Consider the following 20803-nt stretch of genomic DNA (forward strand, 5'->3'; position numbering starts at 1 on the left):
TTTTACCATAAAAACATTTGTCCACCTCTGTATTTATTACAATAGTTATTAATTAGTTATTATATATTGTATTGTATAATATATTGTATCAAAATGAATTATTGAATTTGATTAAAAAAATGCTTTATATTTTTAATTAATATATTCTATCTTGTATCCTATATATTGTATGCTATATTAATAATTTCTTCTGTAAGAGATTATCTTTTCTATTTTTTTGATGTATCAATTATTTGTTAAAAGGAAAATTATTAAAATGACCAATGTTAAGAAATGTTTAATAAATGTTAATAAGTGCTTAAAATACATTATGATTTATAATTATTCACAAAGCAGAGGAAGTTTTGTGTCGAATTTATAAAATTGCAATCAATAGCATTCACAGTATTCAGTTTAATTCACTATCGTGATCTATTTTCTAATTTTTTCATTATTTAATATTTTCAATGTGAAACTGGTATATGAAGCAATTCAATTGAATTTGTTAATAAATCAGTCGAGATCGGTAGATATGAGAGTGTGAACACGTGTGCATAGTACAACTTGAACAGAGAGTCCCTTGTTCTCAACTTTTCAAAGCTCGGACACGATTTAGACAGTTTACACGATATTCCTCGAAGCAGTAACAGTACAGTTCAAAGTACCGACAGTCGATCTTTCGATCTTTTCATACAGTGTGTTTTAATAATAAAATTATTAATAAAAAACAAAATAAAATAGTAATTTTTTATTGTGTTTCGTAAAATTTTTTGTATTTGAAACATTTTTACTAGTTGTAAGTCCTGTTACCATTACAATTAATATTTAATACATTAAGAAAAAAATATATTTTTATGATATGTGCAAACGTCGAAGAAAAAGACTCTACAGAAAAATTAAGAGTAAGTTTAAAATATTATTGACATAAAAAAAATTAATATTTTGGAACTGAAGCATATTTGTGAAACATGTCTCGAAAGCATCGGCAAATATAAATCCTACATTACGTGACAAGTTTTATATGAACGTTAATTGCAAACATGATGAGTTTAATCGCGAGAATATATACGCTAATTTGCTTGTTGATATATTTATTGACTACGATTGCATTTTTTGATGGAATTAACCAACTTGATAAGTTGAAAGAAACGTATTTTGAAGCGACTGAAGAGAATGAATGGACATCACTTCTTAGCTTCATTAACAAAAGAAGTGTAGATCGGCATAAATTAAATGCCAGCTTGGAGAATGTTGAGAATAAATTCAGGAAAAAAGCCGACACTTTATCGCGTATTTTAAAAACTCACATCGATCTTTTAAGGAATGAAACTGATGAGGTAATACTTTTTAATAGAACATTAAATTCATAAAACTTTTATCTTTATAAATTGAAAATAATAAATAGATATTTTTATAAATGTAAAATTTTATAAATGAGAATAACAATATATATTTAAAAATAATAAAAATTTGTATAAATAAATTTTGAATGTTTTTGTTATGAATTATATATATAAGTAAAAATTTATTAAATTTTTAATATTATATTAAATATGTACTTGAATATTAATATTTAAACATTTTTCTTCGTGATATTATTATTATATTTTCACACAATAAAGATTATTTGTTATTTAATTTAAAATTTTCCCTAGGTGGAATTAGTGTTTTTGGTCGATTCTTCAGGATCAGTTGGATCAAAGAATTTCCACAGTGAATTAAATTTCGTAAAACATGTTTTATCTGATTTTCCTGTGATTCCTTCTGCAACGAGAATCGCGATCGTGACGTTTGGTGGAAGAAGACACATCAGACGCAATGTCGATCAAATATCTCGCACTAATGAAAATGATAACAAATGTTATTTGTTGAATAAGCAATTAACTAACATTAGTTACACTGGTGGTGGAACATACACGCGTGGCGCGCTTCTAGAAGCTTATGTAAGCGTTTTAAATTTCATTTTTTCTTCAAAATTTAGATTTTACATGAATTATAAAGAAATAATATAATATTATAGTAATAAAAATAAAAAAATATATGAAATAAATATTTATTCATTAAAATGTAATGATATTATTTATACTATTATTTTTATTTAAAAAATAAAAGAAACATAACATAAAAAGAGCTAAATTCAAAATTACATTAAAACAAAATTCAAACTATCACTTTTTTTACATTTTGAAATTTTAATTTGAACTTTTAAATGTTTGATAAAATTATATTAGAGAATTCTCGAGAAAGCCCGATCGAATGCAAAAAAAGCAGTGTTTCTTATAACCGATGGATTTAGCAACGGTGGTGATCCACGACCTGCGGCGAATCTTTTAAAAGGTGCTGGTGCAACGATATTTACTTTTGGAATAAGAACAGGAAACGTCGATGAATTGCATGACATAGCCAGTTCTCCTAAAGACACGTATAGTTATTTTCTCGATAGTTTCATGGAATTCGAGGCATTGATACGACGAGCTTTACATCGTGGTAAGAAGAATCGTATCAAGAATTGTATAAACAATTTAAGCAGATATTTATCGAAATATATTTATAAATCAATAAATAATAAATAAATTTTTATATATATATATAATTGTCAATTCCTTTTAAAGGATTAATTTATTATTTTTTTTTCCATCATAATAAACAAATGACTCGACTGTTTATATAAATGTATTTATTTATGCAAATGAAATAAATTTCGTACTATTTCCGCTGTTACAGATTTAAAAACGGGAAAGTACGTACCAGTGACGTTTCCAGATAATTGTAATCTTTTATGCAGGAATATCAGTGATGTCGGGAACGAAAAGTGTTGCGATAATTTCGCGACTTGCGCCTGCGGTACCGTAACCGGTCATTACGCTTGCATTTGCCCCACAGGCTATTTTGGTTCCGGTTTCAAAGATTCTTGTCATCGTGAGTTTACTCAAAACATTTTTCTATTGACTTTTAATCAATTTTCTATCTTTTTATGTGAAACTCAAAGAAATTTTGTTTAATAATGAATTTATTTTAAGAACTATAAAATCTTATATATTTAATAAAAATACAAATAATAATATTGCAACAATAAACTAATACAATAATTGTATTAAAAATGTATTAAAAATTTTATTATTATTATAAATTTTTTATTATTTATAAAACAAATAAATATTATTTATAAAATTTAATATTATTTTTAAAAAAATTAATAAAATATCAAAATAAATTTGTTTATCTAAGATGAATTACTGTTTTCTGAAGAAACCATTATTAAATCGATTATCTTGAATTCTATTCTAAATAGAATTTACTACTCTGGTTGCGTAACTTATAACTTATAAAATTATCATAAATGCATAATTAATTTTTTTTTTAGCTTGCCCAAATGGTACGTACGCATCTGGAGAAATTTCTGGTGATTTTACGTCAATGTGCATATCGTGCCCTGACGTAAATCACGTGACTATAAAAGTACCTGCAACTTCAGTCGAACATTGTGTTTGTGCTTCCGGATTCACCACAGAAGGAAATAAGTGCGAGGGTAATTATAAAATAAAATCCAATCATTAGGAAATTCATTATTTCATTTATTAATTCTATATTTTACCAAAAGTATCCTATACCCGCACCAAGAGTAGGCATATTTTTGGTTAATGGCGTTACATCCTTAAGAGGATCAGGATACTGTGATATATAAGTTCCATATTTTTCTAATTGGAATTTTGGTTTTATTACAAGCCAACCATACTAAAAGAATATTTTATTTATTGATAGAAAATCAATCATAAATTAAAAATTATGATATTATATTTTAGCAACAAAAGATTAGATAGAGAACATTTTGTTGTTCCTTTTATGACGATGCATAATGAAATAAAAAAAAATGTATTTACAAAATCTGTGTAAATAATTTTGTTCAACAAAGATATTATGTAAATGAATATTAAATATTTAATGTTATTATAATTTTTTCTCTTATTAAGAATTATAATTATTTTAACGAATAATAATTTATTTTCTAGTTCTATTATTATTTCTTTTCTTTCCATCATAAAAAAAAAGACAAGATTTTCTTGGTTACTTATTAATTTTATAATTTAATGAAAATTATATTGAAATATAATTGTTAATACCTCGCCATTTGTAGTAATTGGAACTGGTAGGCATGTTTTTCCCTCTTCTGACACGAATGGTTCTGCAGCGATAATTATCTGCTTTTCTTCGCATAATTTCTCTATTTCTTTCTTTAGTTTTCTATAAAATCGATTATTAATAAGAATTTATTGAATTATTATTTAGAAATTTTATTAAACTATTTTCATGTACGTACAGTTTTTCATCCAATAACCATTCGTATTTCTGATACCATTTCATTCGTAAATGCCTTACTTTTTCTACTTCTTCGGTTAAATTTTTATAACTAGCTACAAAATCATAAGGTTTGTTGCTTCGCGGATCCATCGTTTTCTTTTTATATCTTAAATAAACAATTAAATTCTTTAAAAAGTATAAAAAAATATTTAATTCGTTTGCAATGAAGTTGAAAATGATAAAATTATCGAATACTAAATTGTATTTTAAAAACAAAAACGAAGCAATTAGATTTTATAATATTGATATTCCTTAATATTGCATTAATATTGTAATATACATAATATATTATATCATATTAATTTTTTTTAACAATTTTAATATTTATAAACATTAAAATATATATTAAAAGATTAATTAAAATATCAATGATAAAATTTAATTTTTCTTTTACATTGAGGTAATTAGACCTCATAGAGATATCGCTATTTAATATTTATATAATTCTATGATGTTAAAATTGTACCTGCGTTTAGCTTATATTTTTGTTCTTTGATTTTATCTCTTATTTTTAAAATTTTTATTATTATTCAAATTAATATTTCAAAAATTATTTTATATTTTAAAGATTGATAACTTATCTTTCTTATTCTTTCACAGTTGTAACATGCCCCAAATTGAGACTTCCTGAAAACGGATATTTGGTGAAAGCAAGCGCGTGCGGTAATGTTATCCACGCCGCTTGCGGTATAAGATGCAGAATTGGTTTCTATCTCACAGGTGATAGTATCCGCCTTTGCGGAAAGGATGGTAATTGGTCTGGAAACGAACCGAAATGTTTGCGTGAGTTTTCAAAATTATTTTTCTTTAAATAATTTGTTTATATTAATAATTATTTGTTTATTTACTTAAATAATTATTTGTTACTTGAAAAAAAATAAATATACATTACGTTTGAATAGCCAAGACTTGTCCAGCACTTCGAGTCCCTGCACATGGACGGATACGTTGTCAAAACGATGAAGATCATCACTTGATCAAAGAAGATACGACAACGTATCCAATCGATACACGTTGCCAATTCAAATGTGAAACTGGTTATCAACTTCGCGGAAGTAAAATCCGCAATTGCTTACCTCTGTCTCAATGGGATGGTCTTAAGGCCACATGTAAAGGTATATTCTTGCACAGAAATATAGAGAAAGTAAAATACACAAATAATGTAAATGTTCATGATTCATGTTTCAGAATGTTTGAATTTAAGATTCTTCAAAATTTCAAAATTCACACTCCAATGTTCTTTGAAATTCCTTTGAAAATTTTTCAAGATTTAATAAGATTCAATTTCAAAATTTTTATAGTCTTAACAAACTAAGGTTTCATAATTCTAAAATTATAATTTATCAATATCCAACAATTAAATTAAAAATTTTATATCTCAAATGTTCTATCCTTACTTATATTGTATATATACTTATATTTATGTATATAACTCGTAGCAATAAAATGCGAACCTTTGAAGCAAGTTACAAATGGAAAAATTTTGCCCGAAAATTGTTCTGGTCCAGAAAAGGTTGCATTTGCAACAAATTGTACCATAACATGCAAGAAAGGTTTCGTGCTCGAGGGTCCACATTCTAGATATTGCGGTGGTCGTTCTGGAGTCTGGACACAACGCAGAACTGTTAATCGTTGCGTAGGTAATATAATACATTCATTTATTATCTTAATTTGATTAAATTTTTTTTAAATATTTGTACATACACATTGATTTATGATTACAATTTTTTTTTCTTTTTTCAAGATAAAATACCACCTTCGATAACTTGTCCATCCGACATTATCGTTGAAAATGTCTCAGGGAAGAAATACGCTTATGTAAATTGGACAACGCCAAATGTAACCGATAATGTGGATAAAACACCTACATTATGGAGCAAACCATACATTACTTTTCCCTGGAGAGTAAAAATTGGAATACGTACAGTAGTATACATGGCGCAAGATTCATCCGGAAATAAAGCAAAATGTAAATTTAAAGTTAAAGTTCTTGGTAAGTTGAATATCCTATAAAACAAAATTTCTTTTATGAGCGATTTTTATAAAATCTCAGCAAGATTTCAATTATAATATGAATATTTCTGTAAATATAAGAGTATTATACGTAAATTTTTTCAGATACTGAACCACCAATGATCGAGAATTGCGTAGATCCTCCGATTTTATTTACGGACAATGGAATTGGAATAAATAACGTAAGTTGGGATGAGCCTGGTTTTCACGATAATTCCAAAACACCCGTACAAGTAGAGCAAAATTATCTTCCTGGTGAAAATATGTTTCCAATTGGTGTAACACAAGTGGTGTACAATGCTATTGATAAGTATGAGAATAAAGCATCTTGCGTGTTAAACATTACTATAAAAGGTATTATATTAAATTCAATTATTTTAAATGTATTTTATGTGTAGAAAATTTGATTTGAATAATATTAAAAATTGATGTTATATTTATATTTGTATGTATATAAAAAATTATAGAAAAATAATAAAATAAGAAGAATAATAATTTTCTGTTCTTTCAGATGCCTGCGAAGAAATTCCAAAAGTGTTAAATGGTCATTCAAAATGTCATTCGTCATCGATAAATGAAACCAATGAGTGCTCTATAATTTGCAATGAGGGATATGGATTCGCAACTGAGGAATCGAATCTCAGCGTTGTAGAAGATATATTATTATTAAAATGTAATAGAAGTACATCAAATTGGTTTGAAGATATTCCTGATTGTTCAGGTATATGATTATTCTTTATCATATTAATTTATTTATTCAAAAACTAACTAATATTTTATTTTTTCTTTTTATTTTTTGTGTTATTAGAATCGACAATTCCTAAAACTGTATCCCAAGAAGGAAGTATTATATTAGAAGGAAATGAAACTAATGTTTGCGATAATTTAACAACCCTTCGTGAAGTAAGTACTAATTCTTTATTAGCACAATTATATATTTGATCGTATAAAATATCGGTTTTTATCGTTATTTAAATTAGCTGAGTGAATATATTACTGCCGATTTAAGATCAATCTTACTCGATATTTGTGGAAATGATATTGAATGCAATCTCGTTACGTTTGATCCTGAATGCGAAGGAAATATTCCATCATCGAGTACAGTTTATTCCAATATGTTAAGAAAACGAAGAGGATTTAATTATGACGATATTAACAAAAAATCAAAGCGAGATGCCAAAATGAAAAACAAAACGAAAATGAGAAAGAAAAAAGAGAAAATTGAGATTAAATTCAAATTTTTAGGTAAGTTGTCTTTTAAATAATATATTAATGAAAAGTATCGTTATAAAAGAAATTTTTGATAAAAATTTGAAGCATTTCCGCATTGATAATCTTTGAACTTAATATATCGTTTAATATAGGAAAAATAATCGACGAATATTTGGATAAACCACGAGAAGGTATACAGAAATTGAAGGAAAAACTCGAGTCGTTGTCAAAATCTGGAAAATTAAACTTGTTAAATAATAAAACCAACGAAGAAATTGCGAAACTTGCGTTAAATTTACATGTGATTTTTAAAAATTTTGAAGAAGTTTGTGATCCAGGAAGCGTCTTAAGAAAACACAATTGTGGTGAACATGAATTAAAATTTTCTTCATATTTGAAATTATTGAAATCGTTCTTATCATATTTATTTAAATTTTAGTAAAATGTCCATTGGGTACATTTTTTTCTTCCTCGAATAAACGATGCCAATCATGTTCTTTTGGAGAATATCAAAATTTAACTGGATCTTTAAAATGTAAACGTTGTCCCAAACATACTTCGACAAAAAAGATTCATTCAAAATACTTACGAGATTGTATAAGTAAGTAATTAATTTACTTTCATTTTTTGCAGATATTTTTTCTTCTCATTTGTTACAAAAATTATTTTTCATTAATTCAAATCTATTATAATTTTTTTTATTATATAAATTTATTCACACAAATATTCATATTATTTCCATTTAGATTTATGCAGGCCAGGATTTTATTCTCGAAAGAAACGTTATCTAAATATAGGATTGGCTCTTGAACCTTGCCTTATGTGCGAAATTGGATTTTATCAACCAGAATATGGACAAACACACTGTCTATCATGTCCATCTGATACCACTACCAAAAATCGTGGAACTAAAAGTATAAATGATTGTCTACCGTTTTACAAAATCGAAACTAATATTTGCGACTCAGAATCGTGTTTAAATGGTGGAAAATGTGTACAAGAAGAGGACAGCTTTAGTTGCGAATGTCCTGACTATTATGTTGGTAATTATTTAATTTTGTACATTACTTATTAAAAAATAGTTTAAAATATTATAATTATATATAAAATTGTGAATATTAAATATTAAAATTATTATAGGTTCTAAGTGCGAAACATTTCAAAATCCGTGTGACTCTTGGCCTTGTTTGAACGAAGGTATATGTAACGTGGAAATTTATACAAATAGCACAATATTGTATACTTGTACATGCAAAAATGGATATTCAGGTAGCAATTGCGAGGTAAAGCAATTATTATTTATTAAAAATAAAAATAGTCTGGATAGAAATAAATTAATAGAATCTAAAATATAGCTATACATTGATGAATGTATCATTAATCCTTGCCAAAATAATGGCACATGTATAAGCACAGAAAATGATTACACATGCGAATGTAAGAATGGTTTTGAAGGTATATTTAAAAATTATTTTATATGTGTTAGTAAATAATTAATTTTTAAAAAAACAGAATTTTTTACGAAGAAATGTATTTTTCAGGAGAATTTTGCGAAATTGTTGTCGATTATTGTGACCCTTTACCATGTATGGAAGGATCTACTTGTCGCAATGTTAACGAAACCTGGCAATGTTTTTGTAAACCTGGTTTTCTTGGTCGTTATTGTGATCTACTGCCTTGTGATTGGCTACCATGCAATGAAAATTCATATTGTGTGAATATCGAGGAAGAAAATGCAACGAGAATGAGTTACAGGTGACTACAGATAATAGATTGTTTATTATTATTAAAAAAAAATTAATAATTTCTTCATCATTAGATGTGAATGTATTGATGGTTACACTGGAGAAAATTGTACTACAAAAATTGATCATTGTCAGAATCACTCGTGTTTAAACAATGGAAAATGTATTAATAATATTTTAAATTATACATGCACGTGTCCTATTTTATTCACAGGACGTCATTGCGAGATCGGAAAGTAGTCTTAATGAATATTCTTTACTACTTCATCTTTTTGCATAGATTTTAAAGATATTTAACAATTAAAAAACATTTTATGTTGATTAATAATTTTTTCTTAAATAACTTGCCGTTTCTTTATAGAATTGTCATCCGATTATGTGATACATTTCACCAAATCGGGAACTACAGATTATGTCAGTATGAAAGGTCCTATAAAAAATTTGTTGAAGGTAATAATCAACATTAGATGATAATATAAATAGGATTAATAAATATAAATAAATTTATTTGTATTTTATTAGTTAACTGCATGTTTGTGGCTGCAATCCAAGAATACATTCAATTATGGCACTGTGTTATCATATGCTACATATTATTATGATAATGCATTCACTTTGATCGACTATAATGGGTAATAAAATATCTTTTTAATATATATTAAAATATCCTTGATTCATATAATAAAGTATTATTATTTTGACTTTTTAGATTAGTAATATATCTCAATGGCGAGAAAATAATAACTGATATTAAAGTAAATGATGGCCATTGGCATTTTGTTTGTTTCACTTGGGAAGCAGAAAATGGTTCTTGGAATATATTTATCGATGGCATTTTAAGAGACAATGGCATTTATTTAGCGAAAGAAACTTCTATCGAAGGTATTAAACATTTTTCATTTTAAAAAATAATATTTTATTATTTAAAAATTGATATATATTTTTTTATATTGTTATGTTCATTTTATTAATATTAGCAATATATCATATTAAAATAACAAAAAAGAAGTTTTTAAATTACATAGGTAATGGAACTTTTGTGATTGGACAAGAGCAAGATCGTATTGGTGGAGGATTTTCAGAGTTAGAATCCTTTTTGGGAAAATTGACGTTACTAGATATTTGGAGTACAGTTTTGGCAGCAAAAGATATCAAACATTTGCTTAATACCTGCAAAAAATATCATGGTGACATAATTGCGTGGGCACAAGTGCAACAACACATTCATGGTGATGTTACAGTAATTATATTTATATTTTTTTTAAAAATAAATGCTTTATATTTTAATCAAAATTCTATGATAAATTTCATATTTTTTCTAATATTCTTAGATATTAAACAGTCCATTTTGTCGTGGCTGTCCTTTACCAGTTGTACCGTTTAAAGGTAATATAAATATTAGTGAAAACGCATCGAATATCACTTATTATTGCGATAATGGTTACGTAGTTCGATATCATGGTAAAGAATACCGATCTTTGAAAGTAAAATGTCTCAAGCAAGGACAATGGGAAGGATATTATACACCCATTTGTACTAGTAAGTTGATTAATATAATCTTTATAATTAATGATTTTTCTTTATCATATGTAACAATAACTCAAGATATACAAAGATATACTTTTTCAAGTATATGATATTAAGAAAAAATATTTCTTCATTAAAATAGACTTATACATACATTTAGAAATTTTATGCCAAAATAAATTATGCTAATTAAATATAAAAAAAATCTTTATTTTATTTTGTATTTTGTATTTTATTGATTTTTAAATTAATTATTAAATTAATAAATTTAAATATTTTAAAATCTTGATCGATTCATATTTAAGAAAGAAAATGCGGATTTCCGGGATACTTTCCACGAGGTCGCATACATGGTAAATCATATTTATTCGGAGATGAAATACATTATTCTTGTTTAATTGGTTATGAACTTCGAGGAAATCCTCGTAGAATCTGTAACGCTGATGGAAAATGGAGTGGCTTACCGCCAGTTTGCATAGGTAAAGATTGCGGCCTTATAATTAAATGTAAAAAATATTAATGTTTTAATAATATTATATAATAATAACTAATATCTTGATTTAATTATCTGTAACAGGAAAAACATGTAAAAATTTACTGGCTCCAGAACACGGAGATATCGATTATGTGATAGAAGAATACGAAAGAGATGATCTTTCTATATTACAGGTATGATTTATTTGTAATACTGTGAGAATAAACAATTTTTATTAAATATTATTTACACAAATAGGTAGGGCAACAAATCGAATTTAAATGCGATCTTGGGTATCGCTTAATAGGTGAAAAATTTTTAACATGTTTGGAATCTGGAGTATGGGATCATGAAAGACCTACTTGTGTGACTTATGGATGTCCAATACCAAAAAAGTAAGAAATATACTCTTTTACAAATTATTATAATTTTAATAAATAAATGATCTATATTATTTATATAGGATTAAAAATGGTTATATAATTTCTGAAAATTCGATTAATCTACATGAAACTTTTATTACAAAACTTAATTTACAGTCGATAAATGATACATTCAAGAAAAATTATGATTTTAATGATATCGTTAGTTATTCTTGCCATCATGGATATAAATTTCAGGATAATCATAATTTGTTAAATGAATTTAAACTTCAATGTTCAGAAAATGGTACATGGATTGGATTTGTTCCTGATTGTGTGCCTTTAAATTGTCCTTGGCCCAAGAATATGAATAATGGTAAATTATTATTTAGAGCACGAAATAACGAAACTATTGAACTTTTAGAAAGAAAAACAGTATCTACTAATACGAATGCAGAAATATCATTAGAAGATGATATTAAAGAAAACCGAAATTTGATAAAACAATTTGTCATTGGTTCTGAAATATTAATAAAATGTGATGTAGGATATAAATTAATCGGTAATAGATCTAAAATTTGCACAGATAATGAAGAATGGTCATCTACGTTATCGTATTGTGAACTTCAAGAATGTCCATTTTTAAATCATCCACTTTTTCAAATGCTCAATAAAGAAATAGATTCAAATAATCATACTATTTGGAAAAATGGCCAAAATAAAAAATTATATAATGATACTCATGAAAACTTCGAGGTCTTTGTGGAGGGCCATACTTATATGAAAAAAATTGTTCTTAGTTGTAATAACAATGGAAAAATTAAATTTAATAATAAAAATATTCACAACTCTATTTCTAATTTAACTTGGATTTGTAATGAACATGCTAAATGGCAAATCATTGATACAGAATTAAATGATACTATTATTAAAATTTTATTTAATAATGGAATAGATAATATTTGTCAAACATTTATGTGTGCTTTAGTTACAGTAAGTAATGCAATTATTTTCTGAATTTAAATAAATTTGAATCATAAAATTAATATTAACTTATTATTAGATTCCAGAATATAGTTATATAGTTGAGACAAATTATACAAGAACTGTTAATAGTACAATTACATTCAAATGTCATCAAGGCTATATTCTTGAAGGCAATGAAAAATCAATTTGCTTTCCAAATAATACATGGTCTTCTACTCCTTTTTGTAAACGTAAATTATTCTAATTTTATTGCAAAATAATTATTTTTAAGAATTATTATTAATCAATAAACAAATATTTATTTTAGCTGTAATATGTGGTAAACCTCCGAAAATTGCAAATGCAGTGTTAATAGAAGATAATATTAAAATAAAAAATTTTACTTTTGGTAATATAATTACATATAAATGTTTACCTGGATATTTAATGTTTGGTCAATCTAATGTGAAATGTCTTGCAAATGGAAAATGGTCTAGAATATATAGCAGATGTTCAAGTTAGTATTAGCATATAATATTATATATATTATTTTTTTTTTTTTTATTTGTTAATATTTATAGAACTTTCATGTAACAAACCAAAACTCCCATTTGGTGCAACAATTCGTGGTCGTTCTTATTTGTATCAAGATCAATTGACATATGTGTGTCCTGGTGGTAAAAAATTGGGATTAATCACATGTCAGGCCAATGGATATTGGAGTGATCCACCAAATTGCAATGATAATTAACAAAAGAACATATTAATAAAAGTAATTATACATATAAATTTAATAACCATCATAGCAAATTTATTTGATCATTTTTTTATTAAATAACCACAATTATTAAATTTTTCAGATTTTATAATTCTATTTCGATTTACGCTTAAGTATGTTTCCACAAAATAATGTTATTGTACAAGTGAAATTGTTCTACTAATGATGAATTTGAATATTATATATAATATATTTTATATGTACTTAAATATAATTTCAGATCAAATTAAAACTAACTTTAATTAATTATTATTAATAACTCTTTAATACTGAACATGTATGTTTTCTTAATAAGAAAAAACAATATATTATAATGCTTAAAAAATATTGAGAATGTTATAGAATTAATAGCAAATTTTTTTTCAATATAATACAATACATAAAAAAAAAATATAAATACATATAACACATTGATATATTGATAATTTATCACAAATACATATGTGATTATATAGTACACGGCTTCTTGATATAAATAGGATTTATACATGTATAAACGCACTGTATCAGAATAGTTGAGGAAGAGCAATGAAAGATAAAAACATGAAAATAATTTATTATATGAAAAATTTGAGTTATTTATATTTGTCTAATATTAGTATGATAAAAACGGAGCACCTTTATGATATTTAATTTAATTTAATATTAGCATGGCTACATTAAAAGGAATTATCCTTTTTTAACAAATTTTCATTGCTCAACATTAATTTTAAATTTATATCTAACATATTGCATAATTAACATAAAAAATTTAATTCACTGAAATTTAAATGTTTATACTGGCTTTTAAAAATTTGATAAAACTAATTGTACAAAATTATTGATGTATATTCATTTAGAAGGAAAAAATATAAATACTATTAATTATTTAAAAAAAAAAAAAATACCTGAAAGCTTAGCCATACTAACGTAATAATTTATCTATATTTTTGAACATTTTTCAGAGTTCTGATTTTGCACTATGAGAATATTTAGGTTTTAGTTCTTCAATTCGTTTTATAAAATCCGTTTTTTCTATGCAACCATCACATGTTTCATCCCAGTCACTTAAAATCTTCCTTAAATCACGTACTTTAAGTTTTTTCAAATCAACAGTATTAATATCAATTTGTTTTTCTAAAATTAAATAATAATATTAGAATTTTAAATATTAGAAAAACAATTCAATTCAATAACATGAATATTTAAACATAAAATTAATTAAAAATAAACATACCATATCTCAAATCACATATTTGAGAATCTTTTTTTTTCAATTTTTCACATATTTTATTTGCAGGCATGGACCAAGATATAGGTTTACTCAATTCACTTAAAATACCTGTAGCAGATTCTTCTAATCCACCTAAATAATAACACTAAATAAAAACAAAAATTTAATTCATTTAAACATATATTATATCATAATATATTATATTAAATATTGGTTCATTGATTTATTATATTAATTATAAAATACTTACAAATCTATTTTCCTTAGATTTAGTACCTTTACAAAATTCTTTAAATGCTGCTTCTATTTTTTTTGTATCTATTTTCACATCTTCACTTAAAGTATTGACAAACCTTTCCACAGTATTTATACATACTAAAATATTATGAAATTTAGAAAATCAATTAACTCATATTAATTAAAAAATTAAAAAATACGATAAAAAAAATATCAATTTACCTTCACATTCATCATTTTTCAAAGCTATGACAGTATATATTAATCCAATAACAATAGAAAGAGTTAATAACACTGAACTATTCATTTTATTTATTTTCTGTAAAATAATAATTTTTCAATTTTATTTTTTAATTTCGTAAAAGAATCTGCCTTATATAATTTAATAAAAAAGAGCTTATAAATATTTATTATCAAATAAAGTAAATTTTTTCTTACAAAATAATTACATATACAGATTAAAAAAATTAGTTAAATGTTTTTTTTTATTTAGATTTAATTATATAATCTTTCAAAAACAAATATTAATATAAAACTATTTTTATTTAAAAAATTTATTAATTTAGGAATGAAAAAATAATAGGAATATAAAAAAAAATAATACTATTTTTAATAGGTTAAAACATATAATAACGAAATGCAACTTACGTATTATTGTGCTAATAAAGTAATTTTTTAAATATCACGTATAATATATTCTTAAGTTGTAAAATAAACACACTAAAACTTTTAATTCATTGACTTTTTATTATAATGAAATTCTTAATTTAACTACATAAATTTAATCCACGCTTTACTTTATACACGTTGGATTCTGTCAAAAGCCCGGAATCCCAGCTGGCGCATTCTGATTGGTTCTAATATACCATGACTCACATTTAATATCGTGCTTTGTGATTGGTTGATATGATTGTTAAAAAATAAAAAGGGGGATTGACCGATAGAGAATATACACATAAAAAACATATATACATGCAAAAACGAAACTAAAGAAACATGTGTATGCAATATGGCGCCACGTAAAGAATTTCGATTTAACCTCAACTCAATTAAAATATCAAAGAAAAATACTAAAAATTGGTACGAAAATTATTTAGATTGGCGAAAATTCATTTTCTTATTCACAGATCCAAAAAAATTATTTTTGATCGGAAGAATATTTATTATTTTGGAAATTATTGTGAATATATTAGTTATCGAAAAAGTACCATATACAGAAATCGACTGGAAAGCTTATATGCAAGAAGTTGAGGGCTTTTTGAATGGAACATTGGATTATTCAAAATTGAAAGGTGATACAGGACCATTAGTCTATCCTGCAGGATTTGTTTATATATTTTCTATATTATACTTTATTACGGATCATGGAACAAAGATAAAAATAGCACAATATTTCTTTGCAATTCTTTATATTGTGCTACTTATGTTGGTTTTCCGAATTTACGCGAAAACTAAAAAAGTTCCTCCATATATTTTGATAATTATGTGTTGTACATCTTATAGAATTCATTCTATATTTGTTTTAAGACTTTTTAATGATCCATTTGCAATGATATTGTTATTTGCTAGTCTTAATGCATTTTTAGATGATCAATGGTATTTAGGTAGTATTTTTTACAGCATGGCTGTGTCTATAAAAATGAATATTTTGTTATTTGCACCAGCACTTTTCATAGCTTATATATGTAATTTAGGAATGATCAAAACAATAATGCATTTATTTATATGTGCCTTAATTCAATTAATTTTAGGTTTTCCTTTTCTCTTTCATAATCCATTTGCATATATAAAAGGTGCTTTTAATTTTGGAAGAATTTTTGAGTTTAAATGGACTGTAAATTGGAGATTCTTACCAGAACATGTTTTTATTCATCCATATTTTCATATATCATTGTTAATCTTACATATATTAACTTTAATGTATTGTATACCAACATGGATAAAATATATGAAATCCTATGCAAAATTAAAGTATATGGAGAAAAACCTAAAATCTCAACTAAAAAAGAAAGAAAAAATAGATATGTCTACAGTGAGTCAGTTGTTCATTTTTCCAATATTTGCTGCAAATTTTATTGGTATGACATTTAGTAGATCATTGCATTATCAATTTTATATATGGTATTATCATACATTACCATATATTGCATGGTGTACAGATTACAAGACTGTAATAAAATTAACTATTTTGGGCATAATAGAATTATGTTGGAATATTTATCCGAGTACCATTTTTAGCAGTATTTCATTACATATATGTCATTTGATATTATTATTTGGTTTTATGAATAAGAAATGTACTAATGAAAAAAGAAAATAAAGCTTTTGATATAATATACTTTTATATACTTTCTTTTTCATTTTTCCTAATATTGATTTAATTTAAAAATTAAACAGTTTTTACTTTGAACTTAAATTTAAAAAAAAAAAATGTTTTTATTTTATTAAAATTTCATTATTGTAATTCTTAATTTAAAGAATTATTTTAATCACTATATTATTGTTAATTGCAAAACGATAATAATATATATATATGAATTAAAATATAAAAATTTTTTTTAATAAATATATTAATTATATTAATTAATGAAAAAAAAGACGTACTTATTATAAATTATATATATGATTAATCAAATATTACAATTTTTATAATTAAACTATTTATCTTCATATATCTTTATATATAAAAATGAGATCTTATATTTAATAAATTATGAAAATATAGATGCATTTATTTCTTATTTAATTAATGCTCTAACAAAAAATAAAGTTCTAATTTTATTCAATAGAAACTTTTCATTTTGACAGAACGATGAAGACGTGATTTAAAAACATAAATTTAAAAAAAAACAATATTTTTCATTAATAAATAATGATATTCATTACTTCTTTGAAATTAATTCACTGAAAATATTAAATTTATTTAAAAATTTTAATGAAAGACAATAAAATTCCTATTTTTATGATTGTATATTAAATCAATGCCTATAACCTATTATAAAGATACTTTTCGAAATAATCAAATTTCATAAATTTATATATTTAAACATTTTTTTATTACATTTTATAATTGAAATAATTATGAATACTGAAGGTATGAATTATACATATTTATATTTCATCTTTTATAAAAAATTAGGCATATATGAAAATTATTTACAAATAATTGTATAATATTATATTATAGAGAAATATAAAGATTTATTGTCTACGAATAATATTTTTAATAAAAATTACACTGCATATAAGTCTCAATTTATAGGGATTGATGATAAACCTTATGAAACAAAATGTGTTCTGTGTGATATAAAATTTATACTTCCTAAAAATGAAAAAGAATTCTTGACTCATTTATTTAAAAAACATCGACTTGTAATAGCAGATGTTTGGAATATTGCAAGTCTGAAAAGGTTTTATTTTATTATTATTATTATTATTTAATTTATATATAAAATAATATATTTAATTTTTGTTAATAATTAAGTTTTTATAAAAAATTTTAATGATTTTCAGCTATATACATTATTGGGGTGTTAAATTTAAAGAAGAGCCTTTGACTAAATTCTGTACAACAATGTTAATGGATTGCACTCCAGATGGAAAACCAAGCAAAAATGAAAGATATTTTTTACTTTCTGATTGTATATCAGAAGATAAAATTTTAAGAGATGAAATACATCAAGCAAAATTGGTATTAATCATCTATATTTTATGTCAATTTTATTATAGATAATCATGAAATATTAATTTTAATTTTAAGGAATGGATTTTATCAGAACAAACAAGAGAAAGAACAGATACTAATTTTAAACGTGGTTGTATTTTTTGTCGAATGGAATTTTCAGGATTACGTATTACATATATAAAACATTTAGCTCAAAAACATAATTTATATCTTGGTAAACCAGATAATTTGGTACTTATAGATGAATTTTTGGATAAAATTCAAACAACTATTGATAAGTGAGATATATAAATATATTTTATATATTATATTCATCTTATTAAATAAACTATAATACCAAACTTTTTTTTTTCAGTTTGATATGTATATATTGTGAAAAATTATTTAAAGATCGAACAGTTTTAAAAGAACATATGCGAAAAAAACTACATAAAAGAATAAATCCTAATAATAAGGAATATGATAAATTTTATATAAATAATTATTTAGAACCTGGAAAATCATTAAAATCTAAACAAGTATTTTAAATATATTCCTATATTATATATATATATAAAATATAATATAATATATTAATATAGTCGCAATTTTGATTAAAATCGATTTTTCAATGCAGAATTCAACGTAATTCGGCTATATTATATATATTATAAATATATTAAAACAAATTAATAAATTCTTTAATAGTAAATTTCTAGAAAATGCATAAATATTTTAATTTTTTTTTTTTATACTTAGAGTAATTATAAAGAAAATAATGTAGGAGATGACAGTAGTGAAAATGAAGATGAAGATACATGGTCAGATTGGAAAGATGAAGACATTGGTATATCATGTTTGTTTTGTAATCACAGTGATAAGCATTTTCATCTTATTCTTGCACACATGAAAACAGAACATGATTTTGATTTTGAAATTGCATCAAAAGATTTAACATTTTATCAGAAAGTATGATATATTATGTATATATATATATATAATTACAAAATGTTAAAAAAAATTCAAATTCTTAAATTATTCTTAAATTATTCTTAGGTGAAAGTAGTTAATTATATCAAAAGGCAAATTTATTTACAAAAATGTGTTTTTTGTGAAATGAAAGTAGATAATATTTTAGAACATATGAAAAAAGAAAATCATTTTAAAATACCTTCTCCAAAAACGTGGGATCAACCAGAGTTAGTACTTTATATAAAAATATAAAAAAATATAAATATATAAATCATAATTCATTAAATAAGTTCTTTTTATATTAATAATATAAAATTTCAGGTTTTATTTTCCTATGCATGAGAATGAGTCCTTTTTGTATAATTTAGACATAAGTAGTACTAGCGATGAAGAAAATGATTTTGAAAATATTACAGAAGCAACATATGAAACAGTAATAAAAACTAAGTAATAAAAACTTTCCAAAATATAAAAAAATATTACAGATTTTGTTATCTGTATTAAAGGATGAATTTAGTAATAATTGTAAACATTAATTGAATTACATCTTGAAGTATCCTTTTGTAAAAAAAATTAATACTTATTTATATCTAAATATTGATAAATATATTGGTAGATATATAAAATTCCATTTACATTATAATATATATTATAATATTAACTATATATTATATAAAATAAAAGTAAATAAAATACTATAAGAAAAATATAAGCATTATAAGAAAAACAATTTTTTGTTTCATTTTGATTATCAAACATTTTAAAATATTAGAATAAAATGTTAGAATAATCAAAATTTTAAAATAGATAATACTAATCATCTAAAAGAATCTGAATAGTCTCAAGTACTTGTAAATTAGTTTCAAAATCAAGTTTGGATTGGTTTATATATTTTATAAAGATTTAATCTAGCATTTGTCAAACATTTGGAATAATAATAAAATATAATAATATTAGTAAAAACTTCGAGAAAACTTACGTTACTTTTATAATTAGAAATATTAAATTTACATACATACATTAACTAGTAATTAAGGAACGTCCATTTATTCTATTTGTAATCCATAATAACAATTCCTCATTAAAATATTTTAATTTTTCCGCTAGCACTGAAGATATTCATGAAAATTCAGTTCTAATACGAAATTAATTTTGTTGTAAGTTTCGAATTGTAAATATAAATAAAAATGAATTCTTCATTAAATTTAAATGTGCTTTTCATTTTTTTATATTAACTTTGCATACTTCAGTTAAGAAATACTATAATATATACATAATTTCATTATACAATAACAGGAGAA

The 20803-nt window shown here is 23.8% G+C and overlaps 5 protein-coding genes across 10 annotated transcripts; 3 read left to right on the forward strand and 2 right to left on the reverse strand.

Annotated features, from left to right (window-relative positions):
* Positions 1 to 564: 564 nt before the first annotated feature.
* On the forward strand, positions 565 to 14138 carry LOC107995874 (sushi, von Willebrand factor type A, EGF and pentraxin domain-containing protein 1-like). Of its 4 annotated transcripts, XM_062076135.1 has the most exons (34): positions 565 to 1316; positions 1635 to 1922; positions 2211 to 2466; positions 2704 to 2898; positions 3344 to 3508; positions 4939 to 5121; positions 5241 to 5453; positions 5778 to 5978; positions 6083 to 6331; positions 6457 to 6705; positions 6863 to 7072; positions 7160 to 7254; positions 7332 to 7596; positions 7716 to 7928; positions 8003 to 8164; positions 8310 to 8606; positions 8704 to 8846; positions 8919 to 9018; positions 9105 to 9318; positions 9383 to 9539; positions 9669 to 9758; positions 9831 to 9940; positions 10018 to 10190; positions 10334 to 10548; positions 10640 to 10847; positions 11141 to 11314; positions 11413 to 11504; positions 11569 to 11705; positions 11774 to 12048; positions 12259 to 12665; positions 12736 to 12889; positions 12967 to 13155; positions 13220 to 13410; positions 13499 to 14138. In XM_062076135.1, the coding sequence occupies exons 1-33, from the start codon at positions 1020 to 1022 to the stop codon at positions 13387 to 13389; spliced, it is 6546 nt and encodes a 2181-aa protein (XP_061932119.1). In that variant the 5' UTR covers positions 565 to 1019; the 3' UTR covers positions 13390 to 13410; positions 13499 to 14138. The 4 variants fall into 4 exon arrangements, with proteins under 4 accessions (XP_061932119.1, XP_061932117.1, XP_061932116.1 ...); XM_062076133.1 differs by having other exon boundaries at positions 11774 to 12665; positions 13289 to 13410; XM_062076132.1 differs by having other exon boundaries at positions 566 to 1316; positions 11774 to 12665.
* On the reverse strand, positions 3534 to 4944 carry LOC107995908 (uncharacterized). Its single transcript, XM_017053655.3, has 3 exons — positions 4298 to 4944; positions 4101 to 4221; positions 3534 to 3714 (listed from the first exon to the last, which is right to left on the reverse strand). The coding sequence occupies exons 1-3, from the start codon at positions 4426 to 4428 to the stop codon at positions 3571 to 3573; spliced, it is 396 nt and encodes a 131-aa protein (XP_016909144.3). The 5' UTR covers positions 4429 to 4944; the 3' UTR covers positions 3534 to 3570.
* LOC107995898 (mesencephalic astrocyte-derived neurotrophic factor homolog) lies at positions 11804 to 15710 on the reverse strand. 2 transcript variants are annotated; one of them, XR_009830058.1, is made up of 6 exons: positions 15515 to 15710; positions 15089 to 15185; positions 14880 to 15004; positions 14633 to 14774; positions 14304 to 14532; positions 11804 to 13309 (listed from the first exon to the last, which is right to left on the reverse strand). XR_009830058.1 is itself a non-coding variant. In XM_017053639.3 (5 exons), the coding sequence occupies exons 2-5, from the start codon at positions 15171 to 15173 to the stop codon at positions 14357 to 14359; spliced, it is 528 nt and encodes a 175-aa protein (XP_016909128.1). In that variant the 5' UTR covers positions 15174 to 15185; positions 15515 to 15710; the 3' UTR covers positions 13958 to 14356. The 2 variants fall into 2 exon arrangements, 1 of the variants encoding a protein (XP_016909128.1); XM_017053639.3 differs by lacking the exon at positions 11804 to 13309 and having other exon boundaries at positions 13958 to 14532.
* A 107-nt stretch (positions 15711 to 15817) lies between these two features.
* On the forward strand, positions 15818 to 17210 carry LOC107995893 (lethal(2)neighbour of Tid protein). Its single transcript, XM_017053626.3, has one exon. It carries the CDS (start codon positions 15876 to 15878, stop codon positions 17184 to 17186), a length of 1311 nt encoding a protein of 436 aa, XP_016909115.2. The 5' UTR covers positions 15818 to 15875; the 3' UTR covers positions 17187 to 17210.
* A 430-nt stretch (positions 17211 to 17640) lies between these two features.
* On the forward strand, positions 17641 to 20713 carry LOC107994295 (zinc finger protein 277). Of its 2 annotated transcripts, none has more exons than XM_017051131.3 (8): positions 17641 to 17960; positions 18054 to 18276; positions 18380 to 18557; positions 18627 to 18829; positions 18907 to 19069; positions 19290 to 19499; positions 19587 to 19729; positions 19824 to 20713. In XM_017051131.3, the coding sequence occupies exons 1-8, from the start codon at positions 17948 to 17950 to the stop codon at positions 19951 to 19953; spliced, it is 1263 nt and encodes a 420-aa protein (XP_016906620.1). In that variant the 5' UTR covers positions 17641 to 17947; the 3' UTR covers positions 19954 to 20713. The 2 variants fall into 2 exon arrangements, with proteins under 2 accessions (XP_016906620.1, XP_016906629.1); XM_017051140.3 differs by having other exon boundaries at positions 17642 to 17960; positions 18129 to 18276.
* Positions 20714 to 20803: the final 90 nt, after the last annotated feature.

The sequence above is a fragment of the Apis cerana genome, linkage group LG6 (genome assembly GCF_029169275.1).
Source record: "Apis cerana isolate GH-2021 linkage group LG6, AcerK_1.0, whole genome shotgun sequence".
Taxonomy (NCBI): domain Eukaryota; kingdom Metazoa; phylum Arthropoda; class Insecta; order Hymenoptera; family Apidae; genus Apis; species Apis cerana.

Bases quoted from the DNA above. Each gene is read 5' to 3' on its own strand.
- LOC107995874 (XM_062076132.1), top strand. From the start codon at position 1,020: ATGATGAGTTTAATCGCGAGAATATATACGCTAATTTGCTTGTTGATA. The intron at 6,706-6,862 runs GTATTATATTAA...CTGTTCTTTCAG, and splicing joins GTTAAACATTACTATAAAAG to ATGCCTGCGAAGAAATTCCA. The intron at 10,549-10,639 runs GTAATTATATTT...TAATATTCTTAG, and splicing joins ACATTCATGGTGATGTTACA to ATATTAAACAGTCCATTTTG.
- LOC107995908 (XM_017053655.3), bottom strand. From the start codon at position 4,428: ATGGATCCGCGAAGCAACAAACCTTATGATTTTGTAGCTAGTTATAAA. The intron at 4,222-4,297 runs GTACGTACATGA...TCGATTTTATAG, and splicing joins TGGTTATTGGATGAAAAACT to AAAACTAAAGAAAGAAATAG. The intron at 3,715-4,100 runs GTATTAACAATT...ATATTCTTTTAG, and splicing joins CAATTACTACAAATGGCGAG to TATGGTTGGCTTGTAATAAA.
- LOC107995898 (XM_017053639.3), bottom strand. From the start codon at position 15,173: ATGAATAGTTCAGTGTTATTAACTCTTTCTATTGTTATTGGATTAATA. The intron at 15,005-15,088 runs GTAAATTGATAT...ATAATATTTTAG, and splicing joins GAAAAATGATGAATGTGAAG to TATGTATAAATACTGTGGAA. The intron at 14,775-14,879 runs GTAAGTATTTTA...GTTTTTATTTAG, and splicing joins AATCTAAGGAAAATAGATTT to TGTTATTATTTAGGTGGATT.
- LOC107995893 (XM_017053626.3), top strand. From the start codon at position 15,876: ATGGCGCCACGTAAAGAATTTCGATTTAACCTCAACTCAATTAAAATA.
- LOC107994295 (XM_017051131.3), top strand. The intron at 18,830-18,906 runs GTGAGATATATA...TTTTTTTTTCAG, and splicing joins ATTCAAACAACTATTGATAA to TTTGATATGTATATATTGTG. The intron at 19,730-19,823 runs GTTAGTACTTTA...ATAAAATTTCAG, and splicing joins AAAACGTGGGATCAACCAGA to GTTTTATTTTCCTATGCATG.